This window comes from Panthera uncia, assembly GCF_023721935.1.
Source record: "Panthera uncia isolate 11264 chromosome C1 unlocalized genomic scaffold, Puncia_PCG_1.0 HiC_scaffold_4, whole genome shotgun sequence".
Lineage (NCBI taxonomy): Eukaryota > Metazoa > Chordata > Mammalia > Carnivora > Felidae > Panthera > Panthera uncia.
Genome location: NW_026057585.1, coordinates 90434689 through 90452634, shown reverse-complemented (window position 1 = coordinate 90452634; position 17946 = coordinate 90434689). Strand labels below are relative to the sequence as shown.

The 17946-nt window shown below is 51.3% G+C and overlaps 2 protein-coding genes across 8 annotated transcripts in view; one reads left to right on the top strand and one right to left on the bottom strand.

Moving 5' to 3' along the window:
- Positions 1 to 17946, bottom strand: part of TMCO4 (transmembrane and coiled-coil domains 4) — a 103301-nt gene that overhangs the window by 34963 nt on the left and 50392 nt on the right. For 6 of the 7 annotated variants that reach the window (XR_007454908.1, XR_007454909.1, XR_007454910.1 and 3 more), the window contains exon 13: positions 15141 to 15225. Coding sequence is in view for 4 of the 7 variants with exons in the window: in XM_049617934.1 (XP_049473891.1) it covers positions 15141 to 15225 (85 nt within the window). In the remaining 3 variants the exon portion in view is untranslated. Of the gene's footprint in view, positions 1 to 14591; positions 14633 to 15140; positions 15226 to 17946 lie in introns of those variants that run through there. The other variant, XM_049617937.1, reaches the window with a different exon arrangement.
- Positions 3767 to 11212, top strand: LOC125913029 (endogenous retrovirus group K member 6 Env polyprotein-like). Its single transcript, XM_049617939.1, has 2 exons — positions 3767 to 3984; positions 9393 to 11212. Exon 2 carries the CDS (start codon positions 9394 to 9396, stop codon positions 10813 to 10815), a length of 1422 nt encoding a protein of 473 aa, XP_049473896.1. The 5' UTR covers positions 3767 to 3984; position 9393; the 3' UTR covers positions 10816 to 11212.

Genomic DNA, 17946 nt, shown 5'->3' with positions numbered 1-17946 from the left:
TCGCTTAAACAGCATGCACTCTCTGTGGGCTTCATCCCAGGTGCAGGCAGCACAGAGGTTAGTCAGACGCAGTCCCTGCCCTCGATGGGCTTGTAGCCTAGGCGCCTCTTTGAAAGGATGCTGAGCCTAAGACAAGGGCAGGTGCGGCTGGGAGGGGCACCTTGTGAACACTGGCATGTCCCCCAAGCAGTAACCCCCTGTTGTTTGCAACATCACCCAAGAGAGGAGATAACGCTGTGAAAATGGTTAATTCTACAAGCAGTTTTTCTTGGGGGCGAGGGAAGGGAGAATGAGTGGCAGCTAGGAGGCAGTGGGGAGGGGAGGCTGGCGGAAGTGACTCTGGGATTTCCTGCTACATTTCATTACTGGGCACCAAGGGACTGCAGAAAACAATTAGTGGATTCGGACGCATTACAGCAGTTCCTTTTTTACATCCCCTAACTCAGATAACGACAGCTTTCCTGCAATTAGGAGAGGGTCTCCTTCGTGCACAGATTAACTGGGTGTTACAGCTGAGCTGGAATGAACTAGCTGTGAGGCCTCAGCTCCAGGAAAAGGGTGACTAACTCATTCACAATCACAGCCAGCTGAGGACTCGAAGATGCCCCCCCCCCCCCCCCGGGTCAGTAACACAAGGCGGGGGTTGGAAGGGGCCGTGGAGGAAGCTGGGAGAAGGTGGGTGCAGGGGCGAGGTCACGGTTTCTCCACCGGGTCCATTTTCCAGGCACCACGTGCGTGGGGTGCCCCGATACAAAGTGCCGGCTCCCTTTCATAAAGCTTAAGACAGTCCCTCGCGTAACAGAAATGCTCAGTGAGTGTCACGGGGTGCATACATGCTGGCCTTTAGGCATACTCTCGCGCTTAATCCCCGCAAGCACCTCGATGAGCCACTGTCCTTTTCTGCCGTGTTTCGCACGAGCCAGGGCAGCTGAGAGAGGTTGCTAGGTGGCTTGCAGCGTGGTGGGTCTGGGGTTCCAACCAGACGCCCTGACTGCGGAGCGCGTACGCGTGCAGCCCCTAAGCCCGCGCAGCTTCTCAGCTGCAACCCCCCCCCCCCCCCCCACCTCATGACCACCCACCGCAGCTCCTGCTGTGCCGGGCCTGCGGGAACCGGATGGCGGGTTGTGGAGCCCTGGAAGGCCAGAGGCTTGCTGGGATGCTGCTAAGTGAGCAGGTGCAGGAGGAATTTGAGGGCCTGAGTGGAGGGTGGACGCATAACCGTGCACGTGTGCGAGCGTACTTTTGTGGGCGCGTGTGTGTCCGCGTTTTCGTTTGTTTTACTTTCTGGTGTGGGTTAAAGAACTGTGGCCTGCAAGGCGCTGCTGGAGTCCCAGCCCTGGGCCCCCTGACCCCCCCTTCCCCCCAGGGGCTGCTGGCGGGGGGGGGGGCATCACGCTCTCGGGATTCAGGACCTTTCAGCTCCCTTTTGCAGGTTGGTATGTTTTGTGTTCAACTTCCCATTTGTGGGAGCCATCAGGAGTTCCCTCACCCTCCAGAAAGAGAAAGGGAAACGGGTGGGGTGGGGGTGGGGTGGCGTAAATGGCTTGGAGGCCTAGCTTTGGCAAGCGCCCCTCTATGTGGAGTCACCGAGAAGGCCAAGGGGGTGCAGTGGGTTCAACTGAGTGTGGCCTGCACAACCCTGGCACAGGAGCCAGCTGGGCCTAGGTTGGGAATCAGCCAAGACTAACCAAGGGATGGACCTGCCGGAGTGTTCGGGACCGGGGTCAAGGCAGAGGGTTCCTAGAGCTCTCTCACCTCCCGTCCAGACACAGGATGGGACAGGACGTTAGGAACCTGAGGGGGAAACTATCAGAACTACCAAGAATGAAGACTTGTTCATGGGGCGCCTGGGTGGCTCAGTCAGTTAAGCATCTGACTCTTGGTTTCAGCTCAGGTCGTGATCTCACGGTTCGTGAGTTCAAGCCCTGTGTCGGGTTCTGCGCTGACGGCACGGAGCCTGCTTGGGATTCTCTGTTTCTCTCTCTGCCTCTCCCCCGCTCACGCTGTCTCTGTCTCTCTCAAAAAAAAAAAAAAAAAAAAAAAAAGAAAGAAAGAAGAAAGAATGAAGGCTTGTTCAGAGTCTTCTGGCCATGAGTTCTCCCTTCTGAGCAGAGGCGAGATCAGACCAGGTGCACTTTGGACTGATGGGTTTCTGTTCCGATTCCTCCCGAAATCTCGTTACTCGGAGGGCTTCCCATCCTAGTGGCTCCCGCTTCTTTTTATTATTATTATTATTATTTTATTAGTTTTATTTTTGAGAGGCAGAGAGAGACAGAGTGCCTGTGGGGAAGGGTCAGAGAGAGAGGGAGACACAGAATCCGAAGCGGGCTCCAGGCCCCAAGCCGTCAGCACAGAGCCCCACGCGGGGCTCGAACTCACGGACCGCGAGATCACGACCTGAGCTGAAGTGGGACGCTTAACCGACTGAGCCACCCAGGCAACCCTCGCTTCTTCTTTTAAAATGCAGAGGTTTTCTAAAGAGAACGTGGATGACTCTTCGCTGCCAGCATAAAAAGGCCTCCCTTTTTCCTGCAGAAATCTGTGAGCGTCCACGGTCGGCCCTGGCAGTGCAGAGTTGAGCGTGACACGGTTCTTCCCCGCAAGGCGGGGGAGGCCGGCATGCAGACCCCCGCCCCTGACCCATGGTGGGGCTCATTCCTTCGCTTGGTCCACTTGTCACGTGTCCCTTTACGTGCCAGGCGTAGGCTGGCCACAGGCTCGGGACGCAGTGACGAAGAAGACGAGGAAGCGGCATGCCCTGCCCCCGCCTGCACTATGGTTCCTGGCCAGGGGACCGGCTTCCACCACAGGGGGTGACTGACCCCTGCCGTGTAGGGTCCCGGCACGTATACTTTGGGGAAAGAATTGCCCAGGTCGTTGTGCTATGCGCTCCTAGCTCACAGTGACTATCGGACCGGCAGGACAGAGGAGTCGACAGGCCATTGTTAACGGTGACGCCGGTGCTGGGAAAGATGCTCGGCTAAGAACGGAATGGTGGCCTGGAGAGGTGGTCTGGCTTTGGGGTCGAGGTCATGCAACCCGTGGCTGGACCGCCTGCTCTGCCATGAGCTGGCTGTGTGGTTCGGGCACGTTACCTGAGGTCCGTATTTCAGTTTGTTCATCTGCCAAATGGGTACCGTAACAGCATCGACCTGATGGGGCTGCTATGGAGGATCACGTGAGATAAGAGACGGGAAGAGCCTCAAAACCGCGGCCGGCAGACGGAAACACGGAGCGTGTTAGGGGAGCGCACTACGCGGCAGTCACTACGAGTGCTGTTATTACCGATGGAGGAGCTTTCACCCTTGCCCGAGACACAGCCCTGAGAACACCACGTAAGGACGTCAGGTGAGCCTATGGGAGGATGCGCAGTCCGCCAGGAGGGACGGTGTGGGGGGCCGGGCCCCGGTGCCAGGCTGAGACCGGGTCGAGCAACGTTCCCTGTTGACTCAAGCCAACCCGGTGGTTCCCCCTCCCATTCCCCCACTCTCAAGGGCAGACGAAAGCCTCGTCAAGGCTGAGAAAGTTAATTCCTGAAGCCTGTGGTCTGCAGGTGTCGGCAGTAATGCTACCTCCCTTTTTCTACCCCGAGTCAGATAGAAACAAACATGGGAATTGTGTTTTGCTAGCAATCTTATCAACAAGGTCTTGTGACCCGTCTAGAAAATGCACAAGAAACACAGAACTAAATGTTTTGGTGGGCAGCGATTATGTGAAACCTGATTATTCTTAGAATGACCTGATCCAGAAGAGTCTTATATTATAAAAGATTGTGTACAGCAACAATAAAGCCGTCACTTGGGCCATCAGCCCAGGGGACCCTCCTGTTCCCAAACTTTCTCTTCTCTCTTTTTTCTTGCATTCCCCTACCCTCAGGACCCTGACCTCGGTGTTTGTCGCGCCGGCTGCGACAAGTGGCGCCCGAACAGGGACCTGAGACAACAAGGAGGAAAGCGAAAGCGGACCGCGCGGCGTCTAATTCAGGTAGGGGAACTGTGCCAGCAGCACAGACGACGGGAGTAAAACTATGGGACAGAAACAGTCTATGGAACAGGGGATATTTTATAACTGCCTTGCAGGCTCTTATGAAGGAGAAGGGAATTAAGGTTTCTCAGTCAGCCCTTAGGGAATTTTTTGACATAGTGCGTGATTATTGCCCATGGTTTCCAGACGGGGGTACAGTTGATTTAAAGGATTGGCAGCGAGTTGGTCAGGAACTTAAAAAATCAAATGAAGATTCGTGGAGCTGCAGTTTTAGGGACTTTGTGGTCTACTTGGACCCATATTAAGGAGGTCCTTGATCCGCAGGATTCTATTGAAATAGTTTCTCTTAGCTCGGAAGTAGCCCAACCTTTAGTGACTTCAGATGCTCCTCTCCCTCCAGAAACTACTTTCAATGCCCTTTCGGGACAGTCACGGGTGCCTTCACCTTTACCTCCTCTCCCCCTCCTAGAACAGTTATCTGTGCAAGATCCAGAAAATAATGATGACTCTCCTTTTGGGGATCAGGGAGATGATGGGCCGTATTTGGAAGATCAGAGGAAGCCTGCCTTCTTGGCCCCTCTGGTCCAGAAGGTACCTTTAAAACGACCTTCTTTTCAGGCACAAGATAGAGGCTTACCTCGGCTGGCTTTCCCTATTACTCAGAATCAACAGTCCACTGAACCTTACCCCGTTATGGGAGCTACTCCTTTGCAGCGGACTCTGTATCAAGCAACACAGTATGGGGAAGACACCTCTGCTTTTCACGCTTACCCTGTTATTCAGCAGGGGGGACAGAGAGCGTACTCCGCCCTAAGTTTTCAATTGCTGAAAGATTTGAAATCCTCTGCAGCCCAGTATGGTCCAACAGCTCCCTTTACCCTGTCTATGCTTGATAATTTGAGCAGGGAGGCGTTATGCCCAGGAGATTGGAAGGTCATCGCTCAGGCTTGTTTGAGTGTGGGAGATAACCTCTTGTGGAAAGCAGAATTTGCAGAGAATGCTGAAAAACAGGCTATGCATAATAAAAGAACTAACATACCAGTGGATTTTAACATGCTCACAGGTACAGGACGATATTATGATGTGGGCCTCCAGCTAAATTATCCTGAAATTGCGTAGAATCAAATTAATACCTGTGCCATTACAGCTTGGAAAAAACTCCCCTCCACAGGGGGCAGAACTGAGGAATTGTCTAAAATTAGGCAAGGGCCAGAGGAGAAGTACCAGGATTTCGTTGGGCGCCTTTTGACTGCAGTCAGTCGTATCGTTACTGATGGGGAGGCAGGTACCATTATTGTAAAACAACTGGCTTATAAAAATGCTAATTCTGCATGTCAGGCAGCCATTCGTCCTTGGAAAAATCAGGGTACCTTGGAGGATTATATCAGGCTATGTGCTGAGATTGGACCAGCCGCCTTAAAGGGAATAGACCCCTTACAGGTCCATGCCCAGCTTCAGGGTAAAAACGTAAGAACTAATCCAAGGAAGCTGGGTGGAAGAGTGTGTTTCAAATGTGGCCAAAAGGGCCATATGAAGGCCCAATGTCATAGTAAAGAAATAATTCCAACCACCCCCGGTTTGCCAAGTGGCCCTAACATTAATAATAAGCTGGCAATTATTTGTCCCAGATGTAGACGGGGGTATCACTGGGTCAATGAATGCCGCTCTAAAACTGATTGTAATGGCAAACCTCTTCAGGGAAACTGGGAGCGGGGCCAGCCGCAGGCCCCTCAATTGCGGCAATGTTCCCACAGGCACCTTCCCACCCATTGTGTCCAACACTGGAGACCTCCCAGGTATTAGCCAACTACACCGCGGCACCCCCGCCAGTGCAGGACTAGATCTTGCCCCAGCTCAGTCCGTTTACCTAGAAGGAGGACAGCCCCCTAAAGCCATCCCCACAGGGATATGGGGGCCTCTACCCAGGAATACTTGGGGGTTATTATTGGGAAGATCCAGCTGGACTCTTAAGGGATTGATGATCTATCCTGGAGTTATTGATGAAGATTACACTGGAGAAATAAAAATTTTGGCCAGCTTACCTATGGGAACTTTGGTGCTTGAGCCCAAGACTCCCATAGCACAATTGATCTTGATACCCCGGATATCCTCCAATAATAAGGCTGTTAAACCTTATCGGGGAAATCAAGGGTTCGGCTCCACAGATCTTTATTCGGCTAAAGTGATCTCTGTAGAAAAGCCCATGCTTACATTGCATATCCAAGGAGTCCCTTTTGAGGGACTAGTGGATACAGGTGCAGATGTCTCAGTTACTGCTCAAAAAAATTGGCCTGTCACATGGCCTACTCAAGTGACTAATATTCCAATTAAAGGTGTTGGTTATGCCTCTGCTCCGTTGCAAAGCTCTGATTATTTACATCGGAGACTGCCTGATGGTATGACTGGAACTTTTCAGCCTTTTGTTTTGAATATAGATCTTAATCTCTGGGGCAGGGACATATTAACTGCAATGGATTTGACTCTGGAGACTAAGGCAGTCCCGATTCAAAAACAGACTAATCTTGCTATGCACCTTATGAAGGAAATGGGCTATATTGAGGGGAAAGGCTTAGGGAAGGAGTTGCAAGGGAATCCTGAGCCATATGTCCCCGAGCCTAAAAGAGACCATTTCGGATTGGGTTTTTCCTAGGGCCATTGGAAACTCCCCACGCTATGCCTCTCCAGTGGATGACTTCCACTCCAGTGTGGGTTGACCAATGGCCCTTACCTACTGTTAAGAGGGAGGCTGCTGCTCACCTCATAGAGGAACAACTGCAATTAGGTCATTTAGTTCCCTCCACCAGTCCCTGGAACACCCCAATCTTTGTGATGAGAAAAAAGTCAAATAAATGGAGGTTGCTGCAAGATTTGAGAGCAATTAATGCTGTCATGAAGCCCATGGGGGCTTTGCAACCCGGCCTCCCTTCCCCATCGGCCATTCCTTTACAATATCAATTACTAGTTTTGGACTTAAAAGATTGTTTTTTTACCATTCCGTTGGCCCCTGGCGACGGAGAACATTTTGCATTCTCCCTGCCTTCCACTAACTTACAGGAACCTGCTAAGTGGTTATCAGTGGAAGGTCTTAGCGCAAGGCATGGCTAACAGTCCGACTTTATGTCAAGAGTTTGTGGCCAGAGCAATTACCCCTTTTAGACAGAGTTTTCCCCATGTATATTGTATCCATTACATGGATGACTTACTTTTGGCTGCTGAAACTGAGGAATTATTACAGGAGGCTTTTATTTCTCTTCAAAGATGCCTTAAAGCATATAATTTGATTGTTGCCCCTGAGAAAGTTCAAAGGGAAGCACCTTTTGAATACCTAGGGTATCTCATCTCCAAATCAACTGTCCGACCTCAGAAAGTATCAATTAGAACCGGACATTTGACTACTTTAAATGATTTTCAGAAATTATTAGGAGATATAAACTGGATTAGAAATACACTAGGGGTCACCACAGAACAATTACTGCCTTTGTTTAACATTCTAAAAGGAGATAGTTCTCTAGCGTCCCCGCGAAGTCTCACTCAAGAAGCTAAAGAAGCTATAAGACATATAGAACAGGCCATTCAGCAGGCCCAAGTCACTAGAATTGACCCTTCTCAGCCTTTGTATTTAATAATATTAAAACCTCAGGTCATCCCCTTTGCAATTCTGTGGCAATCTCATGGTCCACTTGAATGGCTACATTTAGCCTTACACTCTCTGCATGTCATTAATCCTTTGCTATCTATGGTTTGTCTTCTCATCATTAGAGGAAGATCCCGAGCTGTTCAGCTCTTCGGACACGATCCAGAATTTATTGCATGTGCCTTTCTTTTTTTTTTTTTTCTTTTTTTTTTTTTTTTTTTTTTTTTTTTTTTATTTATTTTTGGGACAGAGAGAGACAGAGCATGAACGGGGGAGGGGCAGAGAGAGAGGGAGACACAGAATCGGAAACAGGCTCCAGGCTCCGAGCCATCAGCCCAGAGCCTGACGCGGGGCTCGAACTCACGGACCGCGAGATCGTGACCTGGCTGAAGTCGGATGCTTAACCGACTGCGCCACCCAGGCGCCCCTGCATGTGCCTTTCTGACACAGAAGCTGGTGGACGCTGCTTTTGCTCAGTCCATCGAATGGCATCTTGCCTTGGCTAATTTTACAGGTCAAATTAAATTTCATTTACCTTCTGATTCTTTAATACAAGGTTTCAGTCTTATAGATATTTTGCCCTCTAATCCTATTGTTTGTCAGCCGATTGAAGATGCTGCTTCCATTTTTGTGGATGCTAGTAAAGAGGGTAAAATTGCAGTGTATTATGTCACTTCCCAACATAAAAATTTGATCACTTTAAATTATACGACTAAATCTGTCCAAAGGGCCGAGCTTTATGCTGTACAGGTAGCCCTAAAAACTTACCCAGAGTCTATAAATGTCTATTCTGACAGTCAATACGTTGTCAAAGCCATGTTGCAGCTTCCCACTGCCTTTATACTGACAGCAGATGAGGAACTTTATCATCTATTTCATGCTATACAAAAACTTCTTAATTTACGGCACAGTCCGATTTATATTTCCCACATTCGAGCTCACACCGACCTGCCTGGTCCCCTAGTTGCTGGGAATCGGAGAGCCGATGCCGCAACCCATTTATTGCAAGTTCTGCCCATCACCACTCCTTTGGAAACAGCCAAAAGGAGTCATGATAATTTTCATCAGAATGCGGCAGCCCTTCGACGAGAATTCAAAATATCTCGTGAAGCGGCCAAATTGTTAAACAGTGCGGCATCTGTCCGCAATTCTTCCCACAGCCGGTCTGTGCCATTAATCCCCGAGGTCTTCGGCCCAATGACTTGTGGCAAATGGACGTCACCCAATATTTACCTTTTGGGAAATTGCAATATATACATGTGTCTGTAGATACTTGCTCAGGCTACATACATGCTTCAGCCCACTCGGGAGAAGCATTGGTTGATGTTCAGAATCACCTATTTTCTGCCTTTGCAGCAATGGGCAAACCTCATAAAATAAAAACTGACAACGGTAGCGCTTATACTTCTAAATCTTTTACAGAATTTTGCCGCCGATTCCGAATTGAGCATACAACCGGCATTGCTTATAATTCCACAGGACAGGCTATTGTTGAGCGAGCTCATCTGACTCTAAAACAGTATCTGCAAAAACTTAGGGGGAGATATTAAAGGGAAAGATAAAGTATTCCCCACATGTGCATCTCACTCTTGTGTTGTACGTTTTAAATTTTTTAAATGGCAGTGAAGCAGGGATGACTGCCGCAGAGCGTCGCTGGGGAAAGAGTCAAGAACCTCTCTTGATGGCTAGATGGAAAGATATGCCGGAAGGCATTTGGCGAGGCCCAGACCCAGTCCTTCGAAAAGGGCGAGGGTGTGCTTGTGTTTTTCCACAGGATGAGGAAGCGCCACGCTGGGTCCCGCTTCGGCTCCTCAGAGACATTACGGTTGTGCCGAAAAATGGCCAAATTGACTGCGACGGAGCCCCCCCAGAAGCGACAACGGCGGAGTCATGAGGCGGGTACACCCACCTGGGGACAGATAAAGAACCTGCTGACCCAGGCCACTGATGTAGTGATGGCCTCAGGAAGAGAGGTAACGGCCACACATGTCTTCTTGGCATGCCTGTGCATTCTCACTACAATCGGAGAGTCTGCCCTCTATTGGGCATACACGGTAGGTCCTCCTGCAGTACAACCTGTAACATGCAGAGACCCCACACCCAAAGTATACACTAATCTCACCTTTATGGGAGGGGAAGATGCAGGGTTTTTGCCCACTGTGTCGGCCTCTATAAATTGGACGGCACTCTCCGCAGGAGTACCCATCTGCCTGCAAAGCGAGTCTACGCCGTACAAACTTGCTTATGGGTGTTTGGGTACGAAACCAGTAGGGCGGTCTATTGCTTATACATTGTGGCAAAATGGCAAGCGTCCTTCCGAACGGGTACCCCGCTCTGTTGCCGCTTCTTGGCAAAAGAGAGAATTATTAGGAGAATGGATGTTTTTTGGGCCACGTGATACCCCTCAGAATCTTCCTATATGTCCCTCAGCTGGTCAAGGCCTTACTGGGGACTCACCTTGGGGTATATGTGCCCGATCCTCTTCATTGAGGATGACTCCTAAAGACATAAACTATACCATTACAGATTATTCCCGAAAGGCCCGGCTAGCTCAGTCGGTAGAGCATGAGACTCTTGATCCCAGGGTCGTGGATCCACCTCCTAACGAGGTACAGGTACACCGTAAGATTATCCCACAAACCATTTTGCAATCCCCTGAAGGAAGAATTCATTCTGATCTTTGGAAATTATATGCTACCTTTGATAAAATATATACTAATGACAGCTTTAGTTTTCCAGAATATTATGTTTCTCCAGTTCTGCAATTGCGTGCCTGTGTTCCTCCACCCTACTATCTGATTGTTGGGGATGGGACCATTACTCCAGTGAAAGAAGATGGTCATCAGTTATACCGGCTGACGTGTCCTGCTTGTGTTTTGACCAATTGTCTACCAGTAGATGGACCCTCTAGAAGTGGGATGAAGGTTTATCTGGTCTTACAACCTCCCTATTGGATGTTGCCAGTAAATGTTACAGGACCTTGGTATCCTAATTATGGGATGCAATTGGCTTTAGAAATCAGTAAACGGCTGTGCAGGACCAAACGGTTTCTTGGACTCTTGATTGCTGGACTCATAGCAGCAGTGACTGTAATTGCCTCTGCAACTGTATCTGTAATATCCTTACATGAAAGTGCCCAAATGGCATCCCATGTAAATGAATTGGCTCATAATGTATCCAAAGTGTCTGTCACTTAAGAACGAATAGATCGTAAATTGGAAGCCCAATTAGAGGCACTATAAGAAGCATTAATGTATCTTGGTGATCAGTTTGCTGTTTTGCGTACCAGACTTTCTTTAATTTGTCATGATGCATATAAGCATATCTGTGTTACCCCTTTAGAGTATACCAATATGACATGGGGACAAGTGCGTCATTTACAAGGGGTTTGGCATGATGCTAACACTAGCTTAGACCTCTTACAGCTACAAGAAGAGATAAATGCTGTTGCAAGTAGCTCACTCAGTTTCCCTGACCCTGGAGATCTCGCTGAAACCATACTGCACCAACTTAATGGGTTTAATCCATTTAATATTCTTCAGCATTCCTTTTGGATCTTTATTGGAATTGTTTCCGTAATATCTGTTATACTTGTCTTGCTGTGTTATTTCTGGAGATGGGGTCTTACTGCCTTTACCACATACCAAGCCAGGATGCACATGTTGCAATTACAAACAATAGGGGGACATGTGGGGGGCCGGGCCCCGGTGCCAGGATGAGACCGGGTCGAGCAACGTTCCCTGTTGACTCAAGCCAACCCGGTGGTTCCCCCTCCCATTCCCCCACTCTCAAGGGCATACGAAAGCCTTGTCAAGGCTGAGAAAGTTAATTCCTGAAGCCTGTGGTCTGCAGGTGTTGGCAGTAATGCTACCTCCCTTTTTCTACCCCGAGTCAGATAGAAACAAACATGGGAACTGTGTTTTGCTAGCAATCTATCAACAAGGTCTTGTGACCCGTTCAGAAAGTTCACAAGGTACACAGAACTAAATGTTTTGGCTGGCAGTGATCATGTGAAACCTGATTATTCTTAGAATGACCTGATCCATAAGAGTCTTATATTATAAAAGATTGTGTACAGCAACAATAAAGCCGTCACTTGGGCCATCAGCCCAGGGGACCCTCCTGTCCCCAAACTTTCTCTCTTCTCTCTTTTTTTCTTGCATTCCCTTACCCTCAGGACCCTGACCTCGGTGTTTGTCGCGCCGGTCGCGACAGACTGGGACGTGCCGGGTGACCGCCAGCACCCGCGGCCAGTCAGTGGGTGAGGTCAGCCTGGACGTTCCAAGCCTTCCAGCTGCACCTGCAGCTGCACGAGTGAGCCCAGGTGCAAAGAGGAGAGGAACTTCCTGGTCCACCCACAGAAGTGTGAGAATTATCCAGTTATTGCTGTGTTAAGCCACTACATTTAGAGAGGTTGTTTGCAGCAATAAACAGCGGACACAGAATGTTAGCAAACACGGCACGAAAAGAGATCCTAAATGTGCACATGTGGTTGGCCTTGGATCCGGCGCTCTAGCGATCTACCGTAAGGAGGAACACGCCCTGGGTGGCTGCTCCCCTTCAGCCTCAACGGGACAAATGCACACGGAGCGGATGTGGGCCCAGCCCGCAGCCTGGGGCCAAGCCTGCCCAACCCGCAGCCAGAAACAGAGCCTGTTCTAGAGCAGCTGAACCACAGCCAACCCACAGATCCTGAGCAGGAAAACATTTGGTGTCGTTGCCCTCGGAGTTTAGGGGGTGGCTTGTTATGCAGCATCGCTACAGCAAAAGCTGACTGCTACGCCCATCCTGCTTCTCTATGACCCACACATTTGTAACGAAGGTCCCGTGTCCTGCATGAGAAATGCCTCCCCCCAATTTTCGTGAGAGATTCTGTCATTTGCACAACGCTGCAGGAATACAGAATATGGCATTATGCAGGAGTCGACGGTGTTGCTGTATGCCAACAAAGCCCTTTACTGCAAGAGGTGAAGAGCTGAGGATGGGGAGACATAGAAGGTCTCTAGGGGGTTCTTCCTAGCAGGCCAGAAGGTCCCAGGTGGATTATAATATTTTTAAATGCTTATTTATTTATTTTGAGAGAGAGAGAAAGCAGGGGAGAGGGGCAGAGAGAGAGGGAGAGAGGATCTTTTAAAAAATTTTTTTTTAAATTTTTTTTATGTTTATTTAGATTTTGAGAGAGACAGAGCACGAGTGGTAGAGGGGCAGAGAGAGGGGGAGACATAGAATTGGAAGCGGGAGCCAGGCTCTGAGCTGTCAGCACAGAGCCCGACGCGGGGCTCGAACTCACGGACCGGGAGATCATGGCCTGAGCCGAAGTCGGACGCTCAACCGACTGAGCCACCCGGGTGCCCCAGGGGAGAGAATCTTAAGCAGGCTCCATGCTCAGTGCAGAGCCCGATGCGGGGCTCAATCCACACCCGTGAGATCATGACCTGAGCTGTGATCAAGAGTCAGATGTTTAACTGACTGAACCCCCCAGGAGCCCCCCCAGGAGCCCCCCAGGTGGATTATTTGTACCAGGTAGAGCAGGAAAGGCAGGTAAGGGATGTCTTTTTGACTCATTCTGCTCTGGTGATGCCTGGGTAGGGGAAGAATTCATACAGAAAGGAAAAGTACAATGTTCTCCACGGTGTAAGTGGAAACTCACTTTCACCAGAGCCCCAGATTCAGCCCTGCTTCCTCCGTGGTTTTTGCCTGAACTCTGACCCCAGCCTGGATTTTCCTGGTGAACGCAGCTCCGAGCTGGCTCCCCAGGCCCTTCTGCATGGTGGCCCCAGGTTACCCAAAGCTCCTGGAAATAGGACAGAGCTACCTCCTCATTGCTTAGTGATGCAGACAACACTGGGTGATGGGGGGGGCGGGGGCTGCTGAAAGCTACAGGGGAGTGGGGGTGGGGGGGGTCCTCCAAAATGACACAGAGAAGACACGAGGCTCATCTGCAGGCCTGACACACAGGGCTTGGCCTTTCCATGGTAAATGCCAAGGACGGCACATCCACCTTGCCCGTGTAACCAGGAAAATAGCTCTGGTCCTCAGTCCAAGGTGGGGGACCATTTTAGCAAAAGAGAAGAAGCAGGAATGAGTCATGCGCCTCAGCTCCAGGGTCTCTCCCAGGCCCTCCGGGGCTGCCAGCACTGCAAATAACCTGGGTCGGCCCGACACGTCCGGCTCCCTCAGGTCCGGCCAGCGGTGGGCATTCCCGCCCCTTCCTGCTTGCTGGCAACCAGCCAGCAATCCGGTCACACACTCGGGCCGGCCGGGGAGCGGCCAGGGGCCTCCTTCAGGGCTGGCCTCAGGCCAGCAGCAGCTCTGAAGAGCAGAAGCTGCAAAGCGATATACCTTGAGCTGAATCTGGTCAACCGTGGGTTTTGCCATTTGCAGAAATACCATACGATAAGCGGGGCACCCCAGAACAAGCACGCGGCTGAGCAGAACTCCACGGAGTTCGAAGTCAGGGAGCTGACGCCCAGAGAGGCATTCGAGGCAGCCCCCAGTGAGACCGCTGGGCGGAACTCTGGCCCTCCCTGCCAGCCACCCTCTGCTCCCAGGCCAAGGAGTCACCGTCTCAGTGCCTCCTCCTGCTCCAGGGTCCTACTGCTGCTGTGTTCCTCCAGGAGACGTTAAGTCTGGGCCCCGCAGACCGTGGACCACTCCGAGCGCCCCGGGCTCTGCACCCGACTCCCCCAGCCGTCCCCTACGGGCTGTCCCAAACCAGCACTCTGTCCTGGAGACCTCACCCACCAAGGCCCGGAGCAATGGCACTCAAGCTTTCCACTGCCTCAGCACTCCAAGTATGTCCCCGGACGGCACGACACACACCCAAAGGTGTCTGTGGAGGCTAGCTCCCAAAGATACATCCACCTGGCACCCGTGAATGACAACGTCTTTGGAAAAGGTGTCTTCAGATGTAATCGAATTATGCAAACGTAATTAAGTTCAGGATCCTGAGATGAGATCATGCTGGCTTTGCGGGGGGGGGGGGGGGGGGGGGCTAAATCCAATGAGACTGTCCTGAGAAGAGAAGAGAAGAGAAGAGAAGAGAAGAGAAGAGAAGAGAAGAGAAGAAAGGAAAGAGAAGATTTAAGGATTCAGGCAGAGAAGGGAGGGACGCATCTACAAGCCAGGGAGGGCCAAGGGCCGCCAGCCACACCAGAGGCCGGAAGCGACAAAGAAGGATCATCCCCTAGAACCTCCGAGGGAATGTGGCCCTGCCGATGCCTCGATTTCAGACTTCTCGTCCAGCTCCCTTCGCTCCCACTCAAGAACGCACATGAGAACACCAGGGCAATGCCATTATCATAGGACCATCTCGCATCCACTCGAATTTGCGTACAGAGAAAAACCAAACCATTTTCCAAACGACTTCACCGTTTTGTCTATTGTCAAACTATTTTTAACTTTTAACGACTATCACCAAGAACTGGGAACACATTCACAAGGCTCGTGACCCCTGGCCCAGAACCTCCTGCCTGGGGGATGAGCTTGGGAAGGGTCTTCATCCGTGACAAGCCAGACTCACCTTTCTCCTGAGCCATCTCTTGCAGACAGAAGTAGATGACTCTGGCTCCCAGGCTGAAGCCAATCAAGGTGACAGGTCGCCGGCCCTGTGGGGAGACAGGACACAGGTGTCTGGGGGATGCACAGCCAGTTCCGGCAAAGCATCAGCCCTGACAAGGACGGCCCCCTGCACACCCCTTGGTGCCCGCCTCACGCTGAATGAATCATGCATGTGCTATTCCTGTCCTGGAGCTCTGATGTCTTAATTAATTAACTAATCTTATTTGAGAGAGTGTGGGGGAGAGGGGCCGAGGGAGAGAAGGAATCTCAGTGCGGAGCCTGATGCAGGGATTGATCCCCTGACCCTGAGATCATGACCTGAGCCGAAATCAAGAGCCGGACGCTCAACCGAATGAACCACCCAGGCACCCCCAGAGCTCTGATGTCTTAATCAGGACGGGCAGGGCCCTCATTCATGCAGGAGTGCACCTGCTGTGGAACTGCAGGCAGCCTCTGGCTGGGTTAATTCCCTTTCATCTCCAACCATCATCCGGCCACTGTCTCTTCTCCCCCAGGGGACAGGACTCAACTATCAGGTGGCAAATGACTGCAGGATAGCGGGGCCCTTCTGGAGCCAGGAAGAGGAGGAGGAAGGTACCCCCAGGGGTGATGACGGGTAAAGAGGCAGAGACAGATGAGGGATAATTGTTCTGTTTCTAGATAGAAAGGTGGGACATGAAATCAGGCAGTAAGTTCGACATGGGGACAAGGGAAATCTTCTGACTAAAGAACTTGCGGAAAAGGCAACTCATAAGAAGAAGAAAGTTCCCTGAGGTGTCTGGGTGCAAGTTCTCCATGGAAGGAGGAGGAAGGAGCAGAGGAGCTCCAAAAGGTCCGGTCAGGTCCTGCCAGTCTATTCCTTTTCCTTGTTTTTGTGGCAAAATGTGTATCCCTCCTCTCTCTACTCCCGCCCCCCTCTACAACAACAGGAAACCCTTGATCAAATAGTATCCCCGTCCTGCAGGAACTTTGTGGCAACGGCTGCTGGCCATCCCCCGACACCCACTCTCCCTGGGTCCCTGGGAACAAACTCCTGAGTTTTTCTGGCACACAGCTCCTTGACCAGGGACGAAGTTTCTCCGACTCCCCTGCAGCGAGGGATGGCCAAGGGAGGAGAGGGGAAGCAACTGTGTGTCTACACCTTTCCCTTCACTTGCCTGCCTCCAACTGTCTGCAGTGTCCATCTCAAACTGAAGGAGAGACTGAACGCTGAGGACGTGTGGCCATGACGTTGAAAGCCGCCCACGTGAGGCAGAGTGACAGCCCCCGGGAGACGGTCCCATCCTAACCCGTGGGCCCTGCGAATGCCACCTTATATGACAAAGGGGGAGGCAGGAGGGTCCGAGTCAGACAGGTGACCTGCTGGCAGAAGCAAGGGACAGAGAGAAAGATCTGAAGATGCCACACTGCTGGCTCTGAAGACGGAGGAAGGGGGCTCCCAGCCAAAGATAGCAGGTGGCCTCTGGTAGCCGGGGGAGGCAGGGAAGTGGATGCTCCCTGGAGCCTCCATAAGGAACGCGGGCCTGCGTTTTAGATTTTCATTTATTTTTCCTTAATGTTTGTTTATTTTTGATAGAGTGTGAGAGAGCGGGGGAGGGGCACAGAGAGAGGGGGACAGAGGATCCGAAGCAGGCTCCAGGCTGACAGCAGTGAGCCCCACGTGGAGCTTGAACCCACAAACCGTGAGATCATGACCTGAGCCGAAGTCAGATGCTCAACTGTCTGAGCCACCCAGGTACCCCTATTATTTATTTACTTTGAGAGAGAGAGAGAGAGAGAGAGAGAGAGAGAGGGAGCGAGCGCATGGACAGGGGAGGGGCAGAGAGAGAGGGAGAGAGAGAATCCCAAGCAGGTTCTGAGCTGTCAGCACAGAGCCCAACGTGGGGCTTGAACTCACGAACCGTGAGACCATGACCTGAGCCGAAATCAAGAGTTGGATGCTTAACCGACTGAGCCACCCAGGTTCCCCACCCCCCTGCCATTTTTAGATTTCTGACCTCAGAGCTGTAAGATAATAAATTTGTGTTGTTTTAAGCCAGTATGTCTGGGGTAGTTTGTTACAGCACCACGACCAAACGAATACACACCGCATTGCCCTGGATGCTGATACCCGGGCTATTCCACGGGAGAGGATAAATGTCTACCTTGTTTAAGCCGAGGCCACTCTGGTCTCTGCCTTACTTCCAAACCTGTCACAGGACCTCCCTATTTCTTCTGGCACAGACACAGAAATCAGATGGGGGTTTGGGGTCTCAAGCAATTTACCCGCTGTGGCAGAAACTGCTAGCTGTCCCTCAATATCCATCCTCCCCTTCCCATAGCTGAATTTCAGCTGGGTTCACTGACACCCAGAATAAAGACGGCGTCCCCCAGCTTCTGCGGCAGTAGGCGTGGTCCTATGGTGAGGGTCTGGCCAATGAGACGTCAGTGGAAAGGCTACAAGGCCTTTCTTTTTCCTGCTTACCTGGAGGGCGGATGCTGGCATCTGGTACCACGAGGTCAAGACCCCCTACAGCAGAGCAACAAGCCAGACGGCCCTGGGCTGCCTCGCCATGGCACAGTGTTCTAGCGCAAGACTGCCTTCCTAGGCTTCTCCTCGAGCAATAAACTCCCACCTCGCTTAAGCCACCGTTATTTGGGGTTTTCTCTCGCCGCTAAAACTAACCCTAACCGCACAGTCATCTCTGGAACTTTTCCCCAAACTTCTGTTTCCATTTACTCAAGTTTATTCTGAAGTTACGGGGGGGGGGGGGGGGGGGGGGGGGGGG

Bases quoted from the DNA above. Each gene is read 5' to 3' on its own strand.
- LOC125913029 (XM_049617939.1), top strand. From the start codon at position 9,394: ATGAGGAAGCGCCACGCTGGGTCCCGCTTCGGCTCCTCAGAGACATTA.